The sequence below is a fragment of the Rosa rugosa genome, chromosome 4 (assembly GCF_958449725.1).
Source record: "Rosa rugosa chromosome 4, drRosRugo1.1, whole genome shotgun sequence".
NCBI classification, from domain to species: domain Eukaryota; kingdom Viridiplantae; phylum Streptophyta; class Magnoliopsida; order Rosales; family Rosaceae; genus Rosa; species Rosa rugosa.
In genome coordinates this window covers 37,930,900-37,950,273 of record NC_084823.1, presented here as the reverse complement: position 1 = coordinate 37,950,273, position 19,374 = coordinate 37,930,900, and the positions used below count along the sequence as shown (strand labels likewise).

At 40.0% G+C, this 19,374-nt stretch overlaps 2 protein-coding genes across 2 annotated transcripts; one reads left to right on the top strand and one right to left on the bottom strand.

The window, feature by feature from the left end:
* The first annotated feature begins 5,370 nt into the window (after positions 1-5,370).
* LOC133707066 (uncharacterized) lies at positions 5,371-7,027 on the top strand. Its single transcript, XM_062132601.1, has one exon. It carries the CDS (start codon positions 6,206-6,208, stop codon positions 6,890-6,892), a length of 687 nt encoding a protein of 228 aa, XP_061988585.1. The 5' UTR covers positions 5,371-6,205; the 3' UTR covers positions 6,893-7,027.
* Positions 7,028-7,086: 59 nt separating this feature from the next.
* Positions 7,087-19,004, bottom strand: LOC133707065 (regulator of nonsense transcripts 1 homolog). Its single transcript, XM_062132600.1, has 29 exons — positions 18,294-19,004; positions 17,043-17,294; positions 16,772-16,942; positions 16,580-16,630; positions 16,385-16,477; positions 16,188-16,283; positions 16,044-16,094; positions 15,837-15,955; positions 15,245-15,353; positions 14,551-14,673; positions 14,390-14,461; positions 13,529-13,600; positions 13,371-13,437; positions 12,842-12,984; positions 12,674-12,745; positions 12,444-12,572; positions 12,110-12,265; positions 11,862-11,975; positions 11,683-11,781; positions 11,523-11,600; positions 11,118-11,252; positions 10,422-10,496; positions 10,151-10,268; positions 9,253-9,626; positions 9,095-9,157; positions 8,922-8,993; positions 8,311-8,442; positions 8,085-8,204; positions 7,087-7,892 (listed from the first exon to the last, which is right to left on the bottom strand). Exons 1-29 carry the CDS (start codon positions 18,831-18,833, stop codon positions 7,758-7,760), a joined length of 3,831 nt encoding a protein of 1,276 aa, XP_061988584.1. The 5' UTR covers positions 18,834-19,004; the 3' UTR covers positions 7,087-7,757.
* Positions 19,005-19,374: the final 370 nt, after the last annotated feature.

The following is a 19,374-nucleotide window of genomic DNA, read 5'->3' as shown; positions in this document are numbered from 1 at the left end:
GATTTGGTTATTTTGGGATAGTAGCAAGTTTTTGGTTGACTTTGTTGATGATAACTCCCAAACTATTACTGTTTGGCTCCAATTTTGTTACAGCTGGTCAACAGTCTCTTTTCTGCGTGGGCGTGCCAGCACCGTTCGGGTGCTGTCGTCGGGGGTGTCCTTTGACCTGACTTTTTTCAAGTGATTGTGGACGAGGAGAGCACCAACCTCGTCGTGGGATTCTTTGTGCCTCGTGGCGAGGACTTTTGCTGAGCTTTTTCAAAATCACAATCGATACTCGATGTTGTAGATCGAGCAGAGCGAGAACTACTAGGAAGTGAGGAGAACTTGCTAAAGCGTGACTTTAGCTTGGCTGTAAGGTTTGGTAGCACTAACAGTCGGCTCGTGAGGAGACTAGGACTGGAGTATGACTACCGGTAAGAGAAGGAGAGGGTTGCTCTAGAGAGGCTTGGATAATCTTAGAGATTGTTGTTGTGAATTGTTTGTTTAAGTGTTTCATTGTAACCTCTATTTATAGGCTACCATGCCAAAGTGTTAAGCATTAAACAAATGATAGTGGAGCATTAATTGGAGATAAGAAATGATGAATTTTGGAGATAAGGAAGCATAATTGGAGATAAAGAATGATGAATTTCGGAGATAAGGAGATAAGGAGGCATAATTGGAGATAAGGAATGATGAATTTTGGAGATAAGGAAGCACTTTCGGCTCCTTTATTCCTTCAATTATATCTCCATCAAGCACTCAGATTTTGACCGTGACTTCTTCATAACAAATGTTCCACTATGAGTGTAGATCATCCTAGTCCAATTTCAGAGCTTTTGATATAGTGGTTGGGCCGGAAACGCTGCTGGACCTCTTACAGGTCCAGTTTTCCAGTTTTTCTTTTACAGAAAATTGGACTGATTGTTTGAAGGCCTTCCACTCAAAACTAGCTTTGGCACTCTTCATAAGAAATGATCCTTGGGCTTTCTAGATTTAATCTGGAAAGTTTCAGCTCATTTTAATTTCTTTTGGTTAGTCTTCCGCCCCTCCTTCCTTGTTTACCTCGGTTTCTCCTAGCCGAAGTAGGAAAATGTGCTAAAGTTGACTTTTCATGCTTTCATGCTTCCATGCTTCCATGCTTCTATAGTAGGCTTTATTTAGCCTCTAAATATATATTTCAAACTTGTCGACAATATATAGCTTGAGCCACTGACATTGGCTCAATTTCTCCAAGACGTGCTTTGTCAGGCCAAAATGCTCATTTTGGGTCCAAACAATTACTATCAAAATTACCTTGCCTAGACAATCTCCTTGGATGCTCACCACTCTCTATGCTAGCCCTACGAACTCTGTCAGATGCAAACTTTGGAGTTATCTTGAACACTTGGTTAATCTTCATCAGCTGCCTTGGATTTTCATTGGGGATTTCAACGAATTATATTCTATTACTGATAAAAACTTTGGAAATACTGTCGGTAGATTCAGTGGTCTGAGAAACTGGGTGGATAGAAATGCTCTCATTGACTTGGGATTCGTTGGCTCGTGTTACACCTGGTCGAATAATAGTATCAAAGAGAGACTTGATCGTGCTTTTTGTACTTGTGATTGGAGGACTGCTTTCCCTGAAGCCTTCATTGGACACCTCCCAAAGATGAAGTCTGATCATTGCCCTATTCTCCTTCAACTTCATTCCAATAACTCAGTCAACAGAAAAGCTACCCCTTTCAGATTTTAGGCTATGTGGTTGACACATCATGAATTTTCTGATTTTATCTCTACTACTTGGAATTCTTACTCTGGAAGCTTGATGGATAAGACGACTAATTTGGCGAATGATTTGAAGCAATGGAATCTGCATACTTTTGGAAATATCTTTCAGAGGAAAAAAAGACTTTTGGCTAGAATTGAGGGTATTCAAAAGGCAAGAGATAGATATGAGAACCCTTTTCTGGTCAAACTTGAAACTGAGTTAATCAAAGATTACGAAAATCTAAGGGATCAAGAAAATTTATTTTGGAAGCAAAAATCCAGAGACAAATAGCTGCAAGATGGAGACAAAAATACCAGGTTTTTTCATCTTACAACTCTTGTGAGAAGGAGGAAAAATAAAATTGAGGGTCTTTTTGATGAGCATGGTCACTGGCAAACTGATATTGATAAGATGAAGAGTATTGCTGTGATCTTTTTCCAGAATCTTTTCTCCCTTTCCAGGCTCGATGATGTCAGATTTGTCATTCCTTGGCTATTTCCAACAATTGAGCCTATTCATCTTGAATCTTTATGTAGTCCCATATCCATGGTTGAAGTTAAGAATGCTGTGTTTTCCATCGGGGGGCTCAAGTCTCCTGGATATGATGGATTTCCAGCCTTAATTTATCAAAAGTTTTGGCACATTTATGCTTCCGACATCTTTTCTACAGTGTCTAATGCTTTCTCCTCTGGTAGTATTCCTGCAGGTATGAATCACACCATCATTTCTCTCATTCCTAAAGTTCCTGGTCCTCAAAATATGACTCAGTTCAGGCCTATTAGCTTGTGTACTACGATCTACAAAGTGATATCCAAGGTAATTGTTGCTAGACTCAGGCCTTTAATGCAAGATTTAATCAGTCCTAACCAAGTTAGTTATGTTCCTGGGAGACATATATCTGATAACATTATGGTTGCTCAAGAGTTGCTCTATAAGTTTCGAAAATCCAATGGTCAAAAAGGTTTCTTTGCTTGGAAGGTTGACCTTTCCAAAGCTTATGATAGGTTGAGTTGGAGTTTTATCGAGACTGTTCTTTATGAAGCTCTTCTTCCTGCTACTTTGGTTAAACTCATCATGAGCTGCATTACTACAGCCAGTTTTCAAATATGTTTTAATGGAGAACTAACTGACTCATTTCAAGCTCAAAGAGGCATACGACAAGGGGATCCTCTATCGCCATACATCTTTGTTTTATGTATGGAAAAGCTCTTGCACTTAATTCAGTCTACAGTTAATGTTGGTAATTGGAAAGCTGTTAGAGCTTCACAATCTAGCCCAAAAATATCTCATCTCTTCTTTGCCGATGATCTCATGCTCTTTGCTGAAGCTACTCATAATCAAGCTTATGTTCTCAAACGTTGCTTGGACATTTTTTGCTCCATCTCTGGACAATCTGTAAGTTATGAAAAGTCTGTTATTTTTTGTTCTCCTAACACTAAGAATGAGCTTGCAGGTAATATAAGTCACATTTGTGGTTCTCCTCTTACTTCTGACTTGGGAAAATATCTTGGCATGCCTTTACTACACTCAAGAGTTAATAGATACACTTATGCCTCCATTCTTGATAAAGTTCAGAGTAGACTTTCTAGCTGGAAATGCAAAACACTTAACATGGCAGGGAGATTGACCCTCATTCAGTCTGTGAATTCTGCTATTCCTAACTATGCAATGCAGACGGCAAAACTACCTATGCATATTTGTGAGGAGCTTGATAAGTTGAATCGTAATTTTCTGTGGGGTGATACTGAGGACAGAAAGAAAATTCACCTTGTTAATTGGGAGACTGTCTGTTTACCTAAGCTTCTTGGTGGACTGGGAATCAAGAAAACAACTGAGATGAATCAAGCTATGCTAGCAAAGTCTAGCTGGAGAATTCTCAATAATGATTCTGGGTTGTGGGCCAACATATGCAAAGAAAAATATCTTCGTAAATGCACTTTGACTGCGACTAACTATCAAATCCCCAAGGATTGTTCTAATACCTAGAGGAGCATTGTTCATGGTGCTGCTTTGCTGAAACGAGGCCATGTTTGAAGGGTGGGAAATGGAAAGAAAATTAACTTTTGGTCTGATGTTTGGTTACCTCCAGAGCCTCTTATTAACCATGTTCTTCCTTCTGCATCTTTCAACTTTGATGATAAGATTGAGGACTTTTGGGATGATCATGGCTGGAACCTCACCAAACTCTCTACTTGTCTCCCGCAGACCGTCATTGATCAAATTATTCATATTCCTCCCGGCTTTGATGGCTGCGGTGAAGATGTCCAGATTTGGGGGCACACTTCCTGTGGTTCTTTTAGTGTCAAATCTTCTTATGGTATGTTCTTTGATTCTCATTGTCATACTACTTCTCCATGGAAATTCATATGGAAAATGCATTTACCCCCTAAATTGAAAACCTTTGTTTGGACTCTTTGTCATGGCCAACTTTTAACCAATGTCCAGAGAGCAAAAAGAAATCTTACTAGAGATGATTCTTGTCCCATCTGTCATACTGGAACTGAATCTTTAGTTCATCTTTTTAGAGATTGCCCTGCCATTTAGTTTATCTGGAACTCTTTTAACCTTCCTCTTGCTCTTGCAAATACGTTCTCCATGAGTTGGATTGGATGGATTAAAGCTCATCTTCTTAGCAATACTAAGTTTGACATGGATATTCAGTGGAGTTCTTTCTTTGTTTTTATCTGTTGGTTTATCTGGAAATGGAGAAACAAGCACATATTTGATCCAGGTTTTCATTATCCTCATTCTCCTGATATTCTCATAACCAATGCTGCAAAGGAATGGTGTGCAGCTCAAGCGAAGCTATCTTTGACCTCAGATTATTGTTTAAATATGCTAAATTGGTCTAAACCATCTGTTGGTGCTTTTAAACTTAACGTTGTTGGCTCTAGAAGTGACAACTCTGGAAAAATTGGTGCAGGTGGTGTCATTCGAAACTCTGATGGGAGCTGGATTAAAGGTTTCCAAGCCAATTTGGGTATTGGGGAAGTTCTTCATGCCGAATCATGGGGCCTGTACTACGGTCTAAAGCAAGCTCATAACTGTGGAATTAGTATGTTGGAGATCGAAACTGATTCTGCAATCTTGGTTAGACTTATTACTGACAGTGATATATCGTTGCATCCCCTTGGCTCTCTTATCTCTTGCTGCAAAAATCTGCTTGCTCAGTTTCGATCTGTGTCTCTGAAACACATTTATAGAGAATGCAATGTCGTTGCTGATTGTCTTGCAATGAACAACATTACCCATGACTATGGAACTGTTGAATTTGAAGATCCTCCCTCTCATGCCTTGCAAGCTTATTTCGATGATATGGACTCTGTTACTAGAGTTAGAAAGTCCAGGAACAGACCTGCTGATAGGTCTTGTAGTTAATTTGCTCCCTTTCCTCTTTGTTTTTGCCTTTTAGGCCCCTTGTAACCAAAAAAAAAAAGAAAAAGCGATGTACCTTAAACAAGGAAGTTAGGGTTCTGCTTCGAAACGCTGTCATCACAGACGCCATGTTTTAGGATTGAGCTAAAACCCTAAAAGAGTCTTTGCTTATGTAAAACAATAATGAATATTGATCGACGCCCGACCCTTTCAGAAATCTATATGCATTGTGCTGTTATATAGAACAAGATCCTCAAATCTAGGAATATTGCCTACTCCTATTGGAGTCTGGAGCGTTACCAGTAGTATTTAATTACTACTCTTTCTTTTTTGAAATAAAATTAAAAATCACTTTTTTTTTTTAGGGAAAATACCCCAAAAAAGGAAACAAGTTGAAATAAAATTGATTGCTATATTCCGGCGAGGATTGGAAACTTAACCTATCTACAAGTGATTAATCTCTCACACAACTCATTATCAGGTTCAATTCCATTAAACATCGTTGGTTGTTTTCAGCTGCTCGCCTGCTTGCATTGATACTAACAACAATCTTTCTGGTGAAATTCAACCTGAACTTGATGCATTCAATAGCTTGAAAAACCAACATGAGCTCCTGCCTACACTTTCTTCATCCACTCAACGCCACCGATTTCGTCTTCCCAAACCTTTTCTCCACCTTTCCCAGACTCGTACAATATCAGACGCGAAGTCTTCGAAGAAGAAGATGAGGCCCATTGAATAGCACGTGAGAGGGAGGTGGCTCAGTTAAAACTCATTTACCATGGACATGGAATGACGTGAATACCCCTCCGTTAACGGACATCTAAGGCGTACCATCCGCCCGGGCCCGGCGTATTCCAGAATAAGCCATTGGGGAAATTTCTGTTCTAGTAGTGCCTATGCACTTGCTTCATATTCCAATCCCAACACATCCCAGCAGAACAAATTCTCATAGAACAATTTTGTCTGGGAATTGGAATACTCGTACTTTAAACTGTCAGCAATCTCCACTTCAGAGAATCATTGGATATAAAAAGCACCTACCATATAGCTAGTTCAAGTAAAGGAGCCGAGGAACTAATAGCCTCAGAGTCAATGGCCATGAGACAAATCCAAGTCGCCGACGACACGCTTGTAATCCATGAGCTCGAGGACGTTTGTGACTCGGCCACTGGCCGAGTACTCACCGGCTCATGGATTTGGGCCTCGGCTTTGGTCCTATCCAACTGGATGACCAACGAAAGCCGGACCAACTTCAGTTTTCTAGGCAAGACCGTGCTTGAGCTTGGTGCGGGAGCTGGACTCCCCGGCTTGACAGCAGCCCGGCTAGGAGCGAGCCAAGTTGTGCTCACCGACATCAAGCCGCTGCTTCCAGGTTTGCTGAAGAATGTCGAAGCCAACGGACTTGGTGAACTAGTCAATGTCAGGGAACTCATATGGGGATCAGACGAGTCATTGAGCGAAGTCGGTGAGTTTGACTTGGTTTTGATGTCAGATGTGTTCTACAACGCCGAGGAGATGGTTGGCTTGGCCAAGACGTTGAAATGTGTGTGCAACAGAAAGACGACAGTTTTGGCAGCAACTGAGGTAAGGCCCTCAACAGCCGAGTGTCTGAGCGAGTTTATTAGAGAAGGCTTTATGCTTGTTGAGTTGCCGAGTGAGTTCGCTTCTTCAGAAGGAATGGACATGGAGAGTTTGGATTCCTTTGCCATCTTCCAAGTCATACCACCGCATGAAGAAAGCCAGATGGATGGCCCTTGTAATCGAGACCACAGGACATGAGCTACATCAGTGCATGTTTATTTATAGACTTTTGTTATTTCTGGCACAAAATGGTACCACTTCATCCAAGGACGAAATATTGCCAGCTTCCAGTTTGAAAAAATTCCATGCATCTTCATTTATACGTCAAACAAGTCTAATCTTACTTTCTGAACTAAACAAGATGATTTTCAAAACCAACGGAACAAAAAATGTAAAACAAGAAACCTCAAAACACTTTACGTTGAACCAATACAGTATTGGAATCAAGCCTTGCACAAGAAAACCATTATCACGCTTTTATATACCACCGGGTTCTGCGAGTAGTACACGCACCGAATAATACTTGCTAAGCTATCATCATCATCATCTATTCAATAATAATGTAAGAGTATAATTACATGTCACGATCTGAAAGGGCTAGGCGACTTTCCCCAGCATGCTGTACAAAATTGTGGTAAACTGCTTCTGTATGAATAATGGGGTTTTTCCCCAGTCAGTCAGATATATAGCCCCGCCGCTGCTTCCAGTTTCCACACCCTTTCACCAAAACCATGCCATGTAATGCTCTCACTCGTTGAACATTTTCTTACCTTTCTTCAGAACAATACAAAACTTCAAGCAGGTAATCGGGGTTATCCTTTTCTTTCTCAGCCCTGGATGTGCTGCTCTTGCTTGCTCAGACCCATGCTCATTTGCCCCACTCATATGATCTTTATAACCAATACCCAGAACATTAACTATTGGTTACGGAGATAACCACTGATCTCAACTGGCAAATTTTCTGCATTTTAGGGTAGATATATTTGGGCACACAAGAGAGCACAAACCAAGTTGCTGAATGCAAAGATTATAACCCATCACAGCCATTATTCCCTACTGTTTCTTAACCATTGTAGTGAATCTTCTGATTTTGGGAGCTCTGACCCTGCTGAGGCGGCTGCTGTTGTGGGGCCTGCAAGTTCATTGGCTGTGTGTTGTAGTGGGTAAAAGGTTGGGAGTACAGAGAATTCATATATCCCTGCACATATGTTGAACAACTTTATCAACTTTAAAACTACAGAGGTCAGCAAAGCACCAATCCAAGGTATGACTGGAGAAAAAAAACAGTGAGAATGCAATAAACAATTGGCCATTTACACGGGTTCGCTCCACAATGGCCAAATACCTATCCATGATAATTATATATCAAACAGTTTGTATGAGAAGAAACCTGAGACTGAAGCGCATTAGCATTCCCTACTCCATAGTGGTTCTGCGATCCATCATCCTGTGATGGGTCATTGTAGCCCACCTGGGTAAATAGACCTTGTGTACCATGAGCCATGTAGTCCTGAAATATGCAGTTCGCAGTTCATATTTGCCCAAACGATGATAAAGACAGCACACAGAATAGGTTTTTATTTTTATTTTTTCATAACTAGCGGAAAGCAGCAAACCTGAGACATGAAGTCATTCCCTGTACCAAATCGAGAGTACCCTGCTTGAGAATTCTGGTTTATAAAATTGCTTGGAAATCCTCCTTGCGCTCCTTGTGTAACATAATCAACAGCATATCCACTTTGAGAGGCCTGCAGAGAAGGCCAGCAGCATGTCAACATATAGTGCAATTAAAGGAAACTACGAACTAAATTCCTAATCCTATGTTTGATTTTTACTGTATACATGAGTACATGGATGATTCAAGTAAAAAATGTACAAGATGGGTACTCTGTAATCTGAACATAATAGGGGGAATTCATTTCATACATTTCATACAAGCATAGATTAAACCATAAGTTTACCAAGAGAAAATGAGCTTCTTTAGGACAGATTGATCTAACATCATTTAACAAACCGCTCAAGGAATAGCAACGTTGTTTAATATAAACATTAAATAATGAACTTCAGCAAAATGCTTAAGAGAAATCTAGAGGATAGATAAAGCAAGTAGAACAAAGATATGACAAACAGGAACATCCTGAAGTTTCAACATCAAGATATGCTGCTGAAGCAACTAAATAGTTCCTCTAATGATAAACACACTAGACAAATGAAAACAAATACGTACCTGAGTGGAAAAGTCAGCGACGTTATAAGGAACATGAGATCCCTGACTTTTAAAGTCATCACCCAAGAACTCCTGCAACAAGCAATGAGATGTGAAATTAAGATGTGAACATAGCTCTACAAATTTATAGACAGTTCTTCTCAGTGGGAACTTGGAAAGTATGAGAAAGAAACCTGAGACATGCCCGCCATGGAAAATCCATCACGAAATGTTTGGCTTGGTCCTTGAACTGGCATCTGTCACAGGCAAAAAAATATAGGACGACATGAGACTGAATGCAGGTAGAAAATCCACATATAAACTTAGCAATGAAAAGAAAAAATATACGAACATTATTGACAAATCCAGGTTGAGATAATGGACCGCCCACAGATGGCTGACTATTAGGATTTTCCAGAGCAGGAAAGTTAAAGTTAGACCCCAGATTTCCTACATTCTGCTGTGTGCCTTGCTGGTGTTGGAGATGACTGCCAATAGGAGCACCAGCACTGCCACGTCCAGCTCCAAAACCTCGACTTCCAGGTTGAGGGACATGAGGAACAGCTCCTACTGGTCCATGCACGGCTCCACGAGTTGGAATAGCATAGGGTTGAGAAAGGGGACCACCATGAAATGGTGCAAGTGGTGCCCGAGGCATTGGATATCCAGCAGGATGTACCCCAGGCTTGTGGGTACCATTCGGTGGACCAGGAGGTAGGTAAGAGCCTGGATTTGACAGAAACAATGAGGATCCAACAAAAACAATTTAACAAATGCGTAATATACATTTTCCAGCTGTTATTAAATTACCGAGTTAACCATTCATATAATTATTGCTTGGGGATATAATCATTCTTCAATGTCCAACCAAAAACTTACTTTTGAAACATAATTAGTTCGCCTCACATGTGAAATTTCATTTTGGACAATAGATGCACATAATAAAAGTCAAGTTCACTGGGCATTCAGTTTTAGATGGACAATTCTTAGGTTCACCTGCATTGTGAGTAACATACTTTAACTTAGATTTTTGTAATCCAAACCGTTAATCACAGAGGGGTGCACCTAAGGACTATCCCTATATTCAAGTTTTATTCTGTTTCTTCCTACTAGGAGAAGAAGCAGCGATTTGGTAGAACAAGCACACTTAGAGTTCTGTTCCAGAGTTCTAAGATTAGGATCCTAAATTGCATACATCACCCTACAATTCATGCACGGGGTGGGGGGAAAGGATACTAGAGATAACATACCCCTACCACGACCACTTCTTCTATCAGCACTCTGACCGGATGGGGGAATAGACCCATAACTATCACTTGGGACAACTCCAGGACCACCACCAAAGAACAGACGCCGATCATTGTAGATCTGCGTAAAAGAATGGCAAACATGATTTCACATCTATCATCCATTCTTTATTTTATATATGTGATCCAACTCCCACAAAACAAATTGAGAAATAATGCGTCTGTTTTATCAATTCTGAATAGAAAAATAACTGTCTCTTGCAAAATAAAATACCTTTTTGGGCTTTGGAAATTGAACCATACTCTGCTTCAAGTTATTTAGAGGACCTTCGACCAAGCACTCATGTTCCTAATAATATATAAAATGTCAGAAATCATACTCAATAACATACTTCAATAAATACAACGCAATCATTTGATTGACCAAATGATAAGATCAAAGAAGTATTGAAAGGGTGCCTCATCAAAGGGAGAAAAACATAAAAGCTGTAATCACATCATTCAGCGTTAACAATCATGCTGACCATAAGTATAATCCACTGCCATCAACAATCAAAGCTCATGACTGCCACTGAATAAGTGATCAGATTTTTTTTTCCTTATTCCCTTTTCTTATAAGAGAGTAGATTTGTACTAAGGACAGTAACAGCCAAGAGGTAGGCCTTTTTTTTTTCAAGACCCCCTTTCGGAAAACGCATTGACTTTCACTTAAGTTCGAACAAATCAATCAAGAAAAGAGCCCTTCATTTTTTTTCAATTATTTCAAATTCTTTTGCTTCATCTCTGATCGAGATCGAGGGATTTCAACACCAATTTCCAAGGTAAATCACAGGTACGTTATCTTTAATTTTAAATAAAACAAAATACTTGGACAATGTTCACTCCTTTTCAATCATCTGGCAGAAAGAGTCAAAAGCTAAGAAACGGGCAGACACAAACCGCTGCATAATTCGTAGAGATCAGATGATACCTTGTAGTGCGTCAACAAGCTATTCCACAAGGGCTGTTTACTTAGAACTTTAGGGTTCCCCAGAATAACAATACCATACCGAGCACGTGTTAGGGCAACATTGAGCCTCCGAGGGTCGTTAAGGAATCCAATGCCCTGAAAGAGTGGTGCATTAGCCAGATACATAAAATCTATTGAATACCATCTTCTTTACTGATGAAAACAACTGTTCTATAATCATCTTAGAGCTAAATGCGCAAACTCTAGTAGTCTGTTATAAGAAAATCCGGGATAAATAAAACATGTGAAAATGGGGCATTGAAGGATGCACAATACAGACGAATGCAAAAACAAAAGATAGTATTTGGGCTACAGCAAGGAAAGAAACTTTCCACAAACAAGAAATGCCCACTCCCATCCACTCACCTGATGCTCATTACTCCTCACACATGAAAGGATGATATAATCTTTTTCCCTTCCTTGAAATGAATCTACACTTGCGACCTGTAGCAACAATAAATAATGAACATTGATGGACATGGACAACTGCCACAAAATTATGCATCTGATGAATCAAACAGATTACCTCTATTTCCTTATAAAGTTGCTGCCTGAGAGCACCATTTCTTGACATATAGTTCACAATATATGCTCGCTGTCCCTCATATGGTGTTATCACCCCGATCTGTGAAACATTGACATTATTAAAGTACAGATACAAGAACTCAAGTGAAATCTAAATCCAAATGGAAGTCATGGATTCACCTGACTAGGTACGACACCACTCCTTAAGAATGTTGTGACAATCTTTTCAACATTAGCAGCTTCAGTTCTGTTCAGGTAAGATGTTCCGCTAGCACTTATCTCCTCTTGCCCCATCTGTAACACCAATGTACGAGTCCAAAACCATTTAGAGAAAAAATAAATAAATAAAAATAAAATTTTACAGCAAACAGCACTTTTCTAAACAAAACAAGTTTTCACATATCACATTTAATTGGCACTTGGTGTACCTGAACATAAAAGAACATGGGACGATTGGGAACTGGCCACGGAAAATCAATTCCCGTTGATTGCCTTTCATTGATGGTGACGCCATTTTGGAGTGTTCCCTCATAGAAGCTGTTGGAAGGAAATTCTGACAAGGCTGGATGCATTCTGTATTGGACCTAATTTGAAATCGCAAAGGATTATCATCAGTACTGCAACATAGTCATACTCGTATCCACAATAACATCAGTTAGGACCAATTGCTGCATGGAAGAACTCCAATTTCACATATCTATATCTCAGTGAAGCTACAGTACGCATTACATCCACGCAGACTGCGTAAGTTTGACCAATTACCTGCAACCTAATTGGTTTCACACCAAGTAAAACGAGGCGTTCAAAAAGAGACTGGGCAAGCCCAGCACGAGCTGCTTTCTTGCACATAATGACTGGACCAAGCTGGCAGTGATCACCGACCAAAACAACCTACAATAGAAATTCCACATTAAACTGCAAACCATGAAACAGTTTTTAAACCATCAAGCCCTGAAGAAAAATGTAAAACTGAGTGATTGATCTCAACAGACCTGCTTTGCCCCTAGTACCAAAGGAATAAGGCATTCAGGCTCTGTTGCCTGAGTGGACTCATCAATAAGTACCTAAATGAAAATGAAAAAGGAAAAAAAAAATTAAGCTCTTTCAAGTTGTGACTGATACTCTGACAGTAGAACTGGCTTTGTAAGATGTATTTCAACCTGACGGAACCTAAAATTCGCCAATCGAGGATCTCCAGCACCAACACATGTGCAACAAATGACATCAGCACTCTGAGAAATCTCTCTCTCAGTTGCCCGCTTCAGCGCTTTGTACTTTTTCTCATCACTACTTGACAATTCGCCTGCAAAAAGACACATTGAATTAACTTATTAACATCAATATGCTACAGATTTTCATCACTAATGTCAATGAAGAAAAGTGGGGAAAAATATTTACAAAAAATAATACAGATGCAGTTCCGAAAAACATCTATTAGAATTTATCACACTACTTCCAAACAAAGTTCAGTATAGGATACATCGGTATCAAAATAACGGCAAGGTTCAAAAGTATAATTACTTGAGCAAATTATAAGAGAACATTAATATAATAACTGAAAATGTTATTTGCAATTAAAGAATAGATAACGCAAACTATTACAGCCATGGATAGAAGTCCATATCCTACAAAAAATAAAGGGAGAAAGGAGAAAAGGAGAAAGGGAGAGGAGGAGGGAGAGAGACAGACCTTGCTCATCCTTCAATTGCTGTAACTTGTGAAGTTCACTCTTTTCTGATGTGTCAAGATGACGAACCTGTTATTTATTATCAGTAAGCACCAGGTTAAAGCAATGAACGTAATTAATAAGCAAAATGTAAAATACTAGCTAGCAAATCAAAACAAACCTGATAGTGAAGGGTTAAATGCTCAACAGGAGAGCTGACAGCTTCCCTTGATTTTGCACAAAGTCTAACAACCTTATAGCCCAACAGAAAGAAATAGACTCAGAGACATCCAAAAAGAAAACATATAAACATATGAGTGAAAAGCAATCCATTATCTACAAACCAATAAATGGCATATGTTAACACTTATAACCCCACTATTACACTACAAACTCTTTACCCAAAAGACATGTGATACAAATTATAGAATTTCATTTTATGGTTTCGCTAATATATAGATCAGCTGAAATTTAAATTCAAGTGGACTGCATGAGTATAGTCACAGCTATCTTGGTTAACAGAGATTAAATTGATTTAGAAATGAGACACTACTTTGAGTGAAACCTAAATAGCTACCTTATATTTTTTAATCACACCCCTACCCTCCCATCCCATGATGCCAGTGAGATATTGTTACCCGTAACCTCCACGGGTGTTGGTCTAACACATACTCGACACACATGGACACAACTCAGTTGCAAAATTACTTGAGGAAAGTAATTCTAAATTGGCTGCTTTTCTCAGTAAGAAAAGCTTTCTGGTTGCCTCTAGTAAAGAGAGGTCTGGTGCTTGTTTGTTCTTTTTCTTTTTGGTGGTTACTAGGGCAACAGCATCAGCAGTCATGTTGCATGCTTATTTGCTGATGTTGCAGCTGGAAGTATTACAATTTTTTTTTTTAACTAAAAAAACCCAACTTCATGTCAAGACACCAAAATCAAGTGCACGAACCAGAAAGGGTATGAAAATTCAATCCAAAATATACAACCAAACAAAGAAGACCATAGAGTTTATATAAATGCAGGCAAAGCACTGCTCCTTTACCTTCAGCCCAGTTGCACTTATTTTTTCAGCTAGTTGGTCTACAGCCACATTACTAGGAGCGCAAACCAAGACCTGGAGAAGGTGAAAATTTAGTGAGAGAGAGAGAGAGGGGGAGGGAGGGAGGGAGAGAGGGGGGAAGCAATCAACATTGGTGATTCTACCTGTCCCTGCCCTTGTTTAGCCATGTGATACACAATTGCTGCAGAAGTGACGGTTTTTCCTGTGCCAGGTGGACCTTGAATCAAACTTATAGGCTTCTGAAGAACACTTTTCACAGCAAAAACCTATCCACAAAGGAGTATAAGACACTCAGAAAAGTCCTTTACAATGCAAAACTTTTAAGGAACCATGAAATAATTGGAAATGAGACCCCTTCAAGAACTAGAGGATTAAAAAAAATTCTACTAAGCACACATGAAGAAAATCTCAACTATGTCGTGCACAAATACAGACACGGTGTGAATATGTTCTATAGCAAGTCAGACTTGAAAGTCAAAAACATGAAACTGAAAGCCAAAAGTTTCTCGGTATATAGGCCATTATTGAGTAAGCTAATGGTTAGAGCTATGATGAACCAAGAAAAACCAGGACATGCAGAGGCATTTATCAAGTAAAAGACAATATATATATATATATATATAACAAAATACATGCCATTCTAATATACACTGATGATGTTGATACTGCTGGTAATGATGATGATTCACTTTTGACCCAAGATTCCAAACAACTTAATTATCTATAAAATCAAACGGAAATGACCTAGTCTACAAATTTGGCATAGAAAACATAAATCTTTGTCAAACAAGCATAACAACCAGCGTATATGACCACTAAGTGTATCAATATATCAACCTGAGATGCATTGAGCTCTGGCAGACCGGGTGCACCAAAACGACGAGGCAGTGTATTACGGACCATCTGAACCTCTACTTCATGGCCTAACAAGTGATGGTAAATATACCTGCAGAAAGTACAAAAGAGCATTAAATTTGAGATGCATAGAAATCCCTACAGGCAGATTAGATATATGACCCTAACTGTAGATATATAATCAGGCTGTAAGATCACTACACAATACAACTCATGAAAGTTCAATCTTCATACGTATGTTCATATCAGGTTAATAAGCTCCATGAAAGGATACGACCAGAAAATTCAGGCTAATTTAATCTCCATCTAAACTAGTGAAATCATTGATCTCAAAACCATTTTAGGCTCGACATTTCCAGACAACATCGAGCAATAGATAAATTATGAACACAGGTATCGACATTGGGTAGGTGACAAAACCAATGTTAATAGATGAAAGATAGATTGTTTTGTGAACCATATTAGAACTTAGGAATTCGATCCTAACCAAGATTTTATCAACATACTGTTCTTTCTAGAATTTTGTTCATGTAAAGAAAATGCATACGCATAAAAAAAATACCAGAGCACTTACCCACTAACACTTGTCTCATCCACTGCAAAAGCTTTCATGGCTCCCTGCATACGATCAAAACTTGTACTCTTCCACACGAAATCAACGCTGAAGCCATGGTTCACATCAGCTGGAACTCCCTGCATACAATACTACCAGTAAGCACAAACAAAAACAACCAATTTCCCAAAAAAAGAAGGAACTTAGCCACATGAAAACCAAAATTACCTGACTAGCACGAAGTTCGAGCGCAACCTCCTCTTGTGCAGTTAACTTGATCTGGGCAGATGAGAAATATATGATTTGAGCCAAAGAAAAAATGGTCATAAATTCATAGAAAAATATACTGTTGACAGTCAGGAAAAATCATACCACATGTCCCACAGACTGCCATGCTGGATGAGCTGCATCCCCAGAATAACGAAGCCGCAGCTCATCACCAGGTACAAGACGAATCTCATTGTCCTCCTGCAACACAACACAAAAAAGAATGCTTAGATATATATGGACATGAAAAATCTGGAATACAACCAAAAAAGGTCAATCTCAGATAGACTCCCAGAAATCACCTTTGGAAAGATAAAATAAGCGACACGCTTCTTGTTAAGACCAATATCCCACCTAATGGTGAGATTGTCCTTGCTTTGAGATTCTTTCATCATCTGGAACAAAATTAAGAACAAGCGGCTTAGACAAATGCTTGTACTCCACAAAAGGAACATAAGGACTATAAAAAGGAGAAAAGCAGAGGATAGTAAACATACTTTATCATAGTCAGCTTCAAGCTTGATAAGTGGTGCAAACACATTTTGATACTGCATCAGAAATATAAAAAAAATCCATTAACACATCAATACGCAGCTATATGCAATTGCAGATTCCTCATACTTTACGGCCACAGGTTTATCAGGTACACATGAAGTAAGCCAGTAAGCAATCATAGAAAACAAGTTTACCTGGTATGCATCCTCATACTTTACGGCCACAGGTTGGGGTTCATCATCCACACCAGGCTTCTCAAGATCTTCAAGGGAAGCATCAGGATTTGACTTCCAGAGTTCTTCTACCTTGTTTATTTGTTGAGCACTAATCTGGCGTGCCCTCAGCTGCTCCTGTTCGGAGGGGACCTGCAAAGCACAATGACTTAGAGGGTCTGAACTTAAAATCATAGGTTACCTCACAGGAAAAAAGACTACAAATCCTGATAAAAGAGATAAAATACCAAACCTTAACAAGCCACTGCAAGAAACACCTATCATCAATCAGGGGACACCACTGGCTCAGGTCCCAGTTCATATCCTTCAATGCATTAACACTTAAGCAGGGTTCCCTACAGAGAAGAACAACAACACTCTCTGTCTTGGCTGAAATAAATCCAAGAAGGAATACATTGCGGCATCCACAGTTGTAGCACTCAAGGATTGTTTCTCCTAATGGGCTATCTTTATGAAGACAGACTTCCTTGTGTTTTGCACGAACCTGCAGGACCCAAGATAACCGATAAGTTTTTAAAGTTCTCAGGGTGTATCAACCCTCCAAGAAAATAATAATAACAATAGCTAATAGCCACTTGAAAGTAATTTTCAACTTAGTATCCAGGCAACATTAAAGTGCGACCCCACAGCAGCACACAATTTTAAAAAGTAATCATATATGATATAAGCTTCAAATAGATGCTCTTGCATTATAATGTGTCATTGCGGTAAGAAAACCATAACAACACAGAGACGGTAAGAGAGAAGAAGAGGAAAAATGCTGTAACAGAGCAGAGACTAGTTTTCCAAGATCAAATATGGAAGCGCAATAATATAATAATCAGCTTAAAGAGCATGTACTCATGAGCACTTGTACGTAAGTGGTCGCAAATACAACCAACTCAATTTTAAAGAGCATGTACTCTTGATTGCTTTCCAAGTACCCTGTCCTTAATGGAACTTTACTAAAGAGTAGCATGAGTGGGAAGGTCTTCTAAATCTCTATGAAACTACATAGAAACATATCAGATCATATGCCTTTTATACTATTGTGAAGAATGATATAAGTACCACCAAAGTAGAAGAAGTTGTATTCTACATACATTCTTTAAGTACATAATCAGACCAAACCACTGAAACTCGAGCTAAACAAATAGAAGCATCTAGTCTAAGTGTAATTTACCCAGTTTGCTTCTTATCCCAGTGACTGTAATTTGGGTTCTCTTTATAACAATGCAGTTTTGAACAGGCACACCAACGACCGTATCCAAAACTAAGCTATATACTTGTGATCTCTTCTAGGATTCAAACCCCATATACAATTATATTCACTTCAACAGAAAATGACCTCCTAAATACAATGCAGAGTTATTTCCCCAAATCTCTAACTAGTACATTCCTACTAATCACTCCTAAATTTCCAGTTCTTAATTGAATTCTCGAAAAATATTAACAACAAAACAAAAATTCCGAAGGTAACAAGATTATAAACCCGGAAACTCACCAGGTGATTCACAATATGAGAGCCGGACGTGTTCCCCCTGGAATTACAAAACCACTTCCGGCACGACGGCACGTTACACCTCACAACACACGCCGGGTTCGACACGCCGCAGTACCGGCACGCATGCTCAGTGAAATCCCCCTTTCCAAACTCATAGCTATCATCGTCCCCAGTGTCCTCAAAGTTCAGCACACTCATCCCAGACGCTAGGGCGTCAACCACCTGATTATTATTCCCGCCGCTACTTCCCGAGCCACCGGCCCGAGCCTTCGTGGCGCTGCCCGGGGCAGCCGAAACAGGCGACGCATCAGACTGGTGGTCGGAGCCACCACCACCTCCTCCTCCGCCGCGGTCGCGGTCGGCAGGGTCCGATAAGGAATCGGACGGCGTGGGCCAGGCCACCGGGGACCGAATCGGGTCGCGGAACTCCGGGTAGTCGAAGTCCTCGCCCTGGGTGTTGAATTCGAGGAAAGTGTAGGCGTCGGTGGCCGTGTCCGGCTGCGACGCCGTGTCGAAGAGGTTGTTCGGCTGCGATTCCATTGCGGAATTTGAGAGGGTTTTGGAATTTTGGTGGGAGATGGGGGGAAGGGAGTTGCAGGGTTAGGGTTAGGGTTAGAGTTTGGTGAGGGAAATTGAATGGGGGGAGGAAGAGAGAGTGAGTCTAGACGTCATGGATGAAGAGAGAGGAGTGCGTGGGGGTTTTTGGCTTCTTTTTTGGGGGGGGGGGGGGGTTGGTTTATGCGAGGTGGGTAGGTTAGAAACTGCTTGCAATTCTTTTCAGACGCGCGTCACGCTCGGCTGTGATTGGAGAGTGGGGTACTAGGAGGGGCTTTCAACAGGCACGTGACGGGGGGCTTTTGAGTGTCCTTGTGGCACGTGGGAGGGTATACAAATGTCAACTTTTCCTATGAGGGTGAGGCGCGTGGGGAGCAAAGCGTTGGACGGCCACCTAGAAGTTAAACATGAAATTTTACTTTTTCACTTTTACTTATTTTCTACCCCGTAACTGACAACGAAATGTCTAGAAAATCAAAACTTCGTTGAGCTCTCCAAAACCGGTTAGAGTGACTAGGATGAGGAA